This window comes from Atta colombica, unplaced genomic scaffold, assembly GCF_001594045.1.
Source record: "Atta colombica isolate Treedump-2 unplaced genomic scaffold, Acol1.0 scaffold121, whole genome shotgun sequence".
Classification (NCBI taxonomy): Eukaryota; Metazoa; Arthropoda; class Insecta; order Hymenoptera; family Formicidae; genus Atta; species Atta colombica.
In genome coordinates this window covers 1,349,286-1,355,818 of record NW_017259208.1, presented here as the reverse complement: position 1 = coordinate 1,355,818, position 6,533 = coordinate 1,349,286, and the positions used below count along the sequence as shown (strand labels likewise).

Sequence of the window (6,533 nt, the reverse complement as noted above, 5' to 3'; positions counted from 1 at the left end):
TATATATTGTATATATATATATATGTATATACAAGGCTTATGGATATGTTCAGCGGTGCTCTATGCGAACGACAAAGTCTGTTACAGTATAGTATATGCACGGATTCGACTTCGATGAGGATTCTTCTGTTCATTCCTTTCTTTTTCTCTCTCTCTCTCTCTCTCTCTCTCTCTCTCTCTCTCTCTCTCTCTTTCTTTCTCGTTTTCTCTCCTCCGCGAAGTTTGTTATAGGTATAGAGTTTCTTTGTTCCTCGGTTGAAGGTATCGACTGCAAACGTCATATGCATGATTAGCATTCAAACACATCGCGAAATATAGAAATAGATAGATTTTAGAAGAAAAATCCGAAGAAATCATAATTTATTTAATCTAATAAGAATATTTGATGACAATAGACAAACGCTTTTGTTATTGCTATTTTTACGCAATATCTTAATTTATAATTATATAACCGACATTGCGACATCGATGAGTTATAAATATTAATACGGTGATGTAGAATAGTTTACAATGATTAATCGCGATGTAGTCATCTAAGATCGACAATTCGCGGCTTATAAAATATACTCGGTGCAGCATTGAATATTTGTTAAACAAATGATGTGCATAAGCGATTGTTTTGGTGAAACAATGATACATTAGAAACATCTACGTTTTGATAAGCAGAGCATCATATAAGAGAATGCTCGTGAGTTTTTTTTTCTTTTTCGAAATGCATCGCAGAAAGTGACCAATGGACTTGGTTGTTTTATTCTTGCGAAAGTGATAAAGATGTGCGAAGGACATTCAACAATTCTCTCGACTTTCACAGCGTAGTTATGTAATTATCTATACGCTATGAATATCGGCACATTATTCTTAAAGATTAAATAGTCATGCAGAGACTAAAGAATATGACTTTGCCGATATTCGGTTCCGCGATTCTCGAAGTGGCATTCAAACTTGGACGCTTCTATTCTCGTAGCAATCAAATCGGAAAGCTTTCATTGTGCGAATTGTGTGCATGAGAGCACAATAGTTTTACGCAAGATAACTGGCATTAATGAGGGAGATGCCATTTGTCAAGTTTACTTTTTTATTTTCTCGAATGGAAGTGTGAGTCAATAATGAATCTAACATACTCGTATCGAAGGATAACTTTTATTTATTTTATTTTAGATTATTAATAGTAATCTTATGAAGAAATAGTTATTAAATATTTGAAAGATTTGATTGTGTGAGTGTGTTTATCATAATATTTTTAAATGTTGTTCTATTTATTCTTGTAAATCTTATTTGAGAAATTCTCTAGTTATTTAATTTAGTTAATTACGTATAACAAAAATATTAAATTTTATATCATGTTTTGTAATTACAAAAATTTTCGTAATCGAATGTTGAACTACATGTAGCTTGTTTGCATCCTCCACCTATAATCTTATAATCGTTTCGCGGCACGCGATTCATCGTCAAAATCTCAATGTTGTTTCTTCATTAGCATTGCAACCATGTACACTTTCCAAAGTTTGTAATATGCGCACGCAAGCATTATCAACATTTTCCGAGTTTTCTAGACTTGTTTATAGTTACGCATTCCAAACGAGTGATTTTGTAATACAATTTTCATACTTACAGCATAAAATTACTATAAATTTTATTATTTGAAAAGTACTATAATTTTATGCTATGTTAATAAAGAAGAAAGTCTTAAACAGATGTTCATAATCAATTCTTATATTTACTATCGTGATAAGTACAGTTTTAACTAGGCTCGGTTCCATTAATGTAATAATGTAAGATTAATTTTAATCTCGGTTCTAATTCTAAGAATTAAAAAAAAGATAAATAGTAAGTTAAACCGAGATTAAAGTTAATCTTACATTAGTGGAGCAAGGCTTTGAGATGTTATAAACCAACTACTGAATCATAATTGAGAATCATATCTCAGAACCAGTATCTTAAGACGTTACTTAAGATAATCTTGAAATAAGAACAGATTGTGAATATCTCCGCTTTACAATTAGTCTTATTTAAATTGATGCGCAATTGCTATTTAAAAAAATAGATATAATATCGAAATTTATCAATAAACACGTTTTTGTATGTAGTTTTTAGATAAATTATAAATCGTTTAAAGTGGATTTTAATTGTAATTAAACCGACGTTTATCCTCGCGATCATCGTCGAAATAACGCGCGAATTTGCACATCTTATAGTCTATTGTTCTGAATTTAGGGCACGTAGTCGTTACATACAAAAGCGATCATATCAGCTTCTATTATATGTGCTTTTATCACGTATGCAAATTCATGCAACTTCGCGAATGTCTACTAAAAATGAAATCTGTAAAAAGAAGAACGTGTCATATTGATCTACTTCCATTTAATAATTTCTTTTACATTCTTTTACATTTTATCATTCTTGAATGATTAAATATTTTTCTTATCAATGATTTTCTGGAATTTTCTGTGAAGACTTTTTTTTTATCTGTGAATCGACAATTAACTACTATAATTGATCGGCGATCGTAAATCATAATCCATTATCTTTGGAAACGTGAGACACGTGTTCAGAATCGCACGTATATTTACTAACATAGATAGATAACTACACTGAGAAAAAAATGCTGTTGATTCAATTAATTTATATATTACGAGCTGTCATTAATATAAGTGATTAATTCATGTATATTTTTACATAAAGGCCTTGGTTATTGAAATTATAATTATGCCTTTATGTCAATAATACATGAATTAAAATCACGTATGTTAATGACAGCCCGCAATATAGATACTTTAATTGAATCGAGCATTTTTTTCTCAATGTAAATAGAGCATTTATATAATTCTAGAGCAAACCCTCTAAGGACATATTGGGTCGTCCGGAAAGTTCGTGCCGCAAAAGATTTAATAAATGAAATTAAAAATTTAAATCTTTTGCGTTTCAATTTTCCTTCAAAATCGGCGAACTTTACGGACAACCCAATATATACAGTGAATAATAATGATAAAGAAAACAAAAATAATATAAAAATAAGTACACAAAAAATAAAAAAACGTATGTACATAAATAAAATAAGGACAAAAAATAAGAATTATTATTAATAAATAATATGTTAAAATAAAAATTAAAGAAAAGAAATACATAAAAATAAAAAAATACATAAAGAGAGATATAAGAGGATAATATCGTAGATGTAATGTAGGATAATAAAAAGAGAAAACATTTTATCAATCTACACATAAATTATTAAATGCGATCTATATGTATGAGAAAACTGATTTATTTCAAGTGCAAGGAACAGAATTCGCGGAAAGAACGATTTTACTGAAGTATCAAAAAAACTTAGCTAGATACATATCCGAAAATAATTTTATCGGGCTATCAAAATAATTATGTAGGACGCTCAAGCTAATTATTAGAATGTCAAAATTTTTTGCAGCATTTCCTCATCATGTTTAAATTTCTTATATAATTATTTTGAATAGTCCAACAAAATTATTTCCAGATTTGTGTATCCAGCTAGATTAGTACATATTTCAGTATTTTAATTGTTCTTTCTGTGCGCAATTTCTGGCAGTACAGCTGCAGTGAGGAAATAGCGGAGCTCCAAGAATAGAGAAATCGCTCGATCTCAATAAGTCAAGAATACGGAGGTCCAACTGTACCTCGTGACTCATACGTATGTTACAAGACCGCCTGTGTCGATGAGACGCGTTGTCTCAAAGGGAAATTGCCACTAACGGATGCATGGAATCAAACAGGACATCGTACGGGGCATTCTCCGCGAGACGGGAGCATACCGACGTGCGTGCTTATTAATAGCCGCCGCTTAACTCGATGGTTAACTTCGATGGCGAAAGATACGATCCATCTCGCGCGAGTCACGATCGGTAACGGAACCGGTTCGGAGTCCCTTGTGTGACTCGTACTAGGCGTTATGCGCGAGGAAGTGAAAGCAACGCTCGCGGGACAATACGTGGCCGTGGACTATCCTGTCGCAATGTCGAACTCGATTAAGTCGCGACGAATGATATGGCGGTAAAAAAGAAAGGCTACTTTGATTTGCGTAATCTGCTTAGATGCTTAGATGCTCCTCTCTTGATTGATTCGACCCCTTTATATGCAGTTCTACAGAAGAGAATCATGTAATATTTCCTTCGCAATTTACGCAGAAAAGTATTGACACATAAAATCGCATTATAAAATCATGATAGATCGCGTGAGCGCAATTATATTACAGATTATCAATTTAATTTGTGATTAACTATTTGATTACTACTCTACTATTGTGATTACTACTCTAGTTCTGTTAGGATTGCGTTTCAAGATTAAAAATTAAATTCGGCGCTCAGTTTGCAGGATTATGAATATGAGTATATAAATTCACATTGAATTACATAATTATAAATATTGAATGAAATTATAGCTGACCGTTTAGGGCTTTTCCTGTTTGTTGTGTATTATAGTCTTAAAGATATTTTGTTTAATATTGTTTCTATTACAGATAGTCATAATATTTTGTCTTAGTAAGAGAATATAATATAAAGAATTTCAGACAAATTATGAGATTGTTAGAAATGTTAAGATTGTAAGAAATATGATTGAAAGTTATTACCATTGTTGCAAATCCTATATATAGGATGTCTTATAGCTCGCGACATTAATTTTAGTGACATATTCCTGATAATTTTAAGATGAAAATGAGATATAACACTTTGGAAAGTGTTTATAATATATAAATCCAAAGATTCATCCATATTATTTACAATAGATAATGCATTTACAATAGATACTCCAAAGTGTATAATCAACTGTACAGTAGAAAGATAATAGAGAATGTCATATATTCAAAGCATGTAATTGCACAGCAGTCTGCGAACTTGTCGTGACTTAACATTGTATGAAGCAATCTTTCTAAAGAGTTATCAAGTCCTCCCGATAAGACGTGAATGAGTTGACATGATTAAAAAAGAAACGACGTACGCTTAATTGATTTAGAAATGTCAGTAAACCAGGAATATGTCACCAGATTTGCGCAACGTAAAAATTGATTATTAATATTCAGAACGTGTTCCATAACTTTCATACGTTTCATAAAGCAAAGAAAATCGAACGTGTTAGAATATTTGTGCAATCCACAAATATATCTTGACAAGAGCTACTGTTTTACATTTCTAGTTATTAAATACGTCGATGGTCACTGAACGATTGGTCAACTTTTAAGATATTAATTAATTTTAATACCGGTTTTAGAGAAAGATAAACAGTCAACTTTTCAATTCAGAATTTTGTTTATTGAATAACATATATTTATAATTGCATAATTTTAATCTTCTCTTGTAATTATAAGCCGAAAAGAAAAAATTTAGCAATTTCGATAACAATTATTTAATTTTGTTCGTAAATATGAAATCGAAATCGAAATAATTGAACTAATTAAGTAGCATTTTGATATGAACAAATATGGTAAATATAAAACAATACATCATTAAGATGACAAATGTAATATTAATATTGACGATTAAATTCCGATCTCGAAATTAATCATTCAGCAAACTATTTAAATTCAATTTCAAATTCATCAATAGTCTCATAATAATCTCACAGTCATCGTATAGCAAGAGATTATATCTTTAATCTCTAATTGAAATTCTTTTTCAGAGGGTAAGGTCGAGGTGTCGAGGGATGGCAAATATCTCAGCACTTTACAACATGGTAAAGTATTGGGTGAACTCGCGATTCTTTACAATTGCAAGAGGACAGCAACGATCACTGCTGCGACTGATTGCCAATTATGGGCCATCGACCGGCAATGCTTCCAAACCATTATGATGAGGACCGGCCTCTCGAGACAGGCTGAATACACGGACTTCTTAAAGAGGTAAATCAGTATGATACCTAAATTTTTCCAGACTTTGATCTAATGCTGTCAGATATATCCTTGCATAATTGAATATTTTTTTTATCATGACAAATTTTGAGCTAATCATTGTTGTCTTTAAATATAAATGTTTTAAACAAAATTCTGCGATAAAATTGTTTAGATTTTCTAAAAATTGATATTTTTTTATGTCTTTTTTAAATTGTTTGTTTGTAACCTACGTTTCTTGAATAACAATTCGCTTTTTATTCTAATAACAATAACAGTGTAAAATTCTACAGTCTCTCCGATTTTAGTTTCTTTTAAATAAATAAATTTTTTATCCTGATTTATTTATTTGATCATTATCGTCTTCAAAGTGCTTTATGTCTTGTTATAAAATTGATATTTTTCAAAAAATTATATTATATTTTTGTCATTATATTTTAGCATATCTTACGCTCTCAGAATTATGAAATATTCTTTAAATAACGGATCGTTTTTTATTGCCATTGCACTAGAAATATAAAGTTCCGCGTTTGCAGATTATATCTGCAATTTCAACTTTTAAAATACGACGAATACTAAATTTGAACAATTATAACTGTACTTGATGTAAGTTATGTTTTTTCTAATAAGAAAAGATAACATCTTTTTCTTTTATTTAAACGTGCAAAATTCGATTAATCGT

The 6,533-nt window shown here is 30.4% G+C and overlaps 1 protein-coding gene across 1 annotated transcript in view; it reads left to right on the top strand.

The window, feature by feature from the left end:
• Positions 1-6,533, top strand: part of LOC108694673 (cGMP-dependent protein kinase, isozyme 2 forms cD4/T1/T3A/T3B) — a 44,596-nt gene that overhangs the window by 34,961 nt on the left and 3,102 nt on the right. Inside the window, 1 exon segment of the mRNA XM_018204301.1 lies at positions 5,644-5,863. Coding sequence (XP_018059790.1) covers positions 5,644-5,863 — 220 coding nt within the window.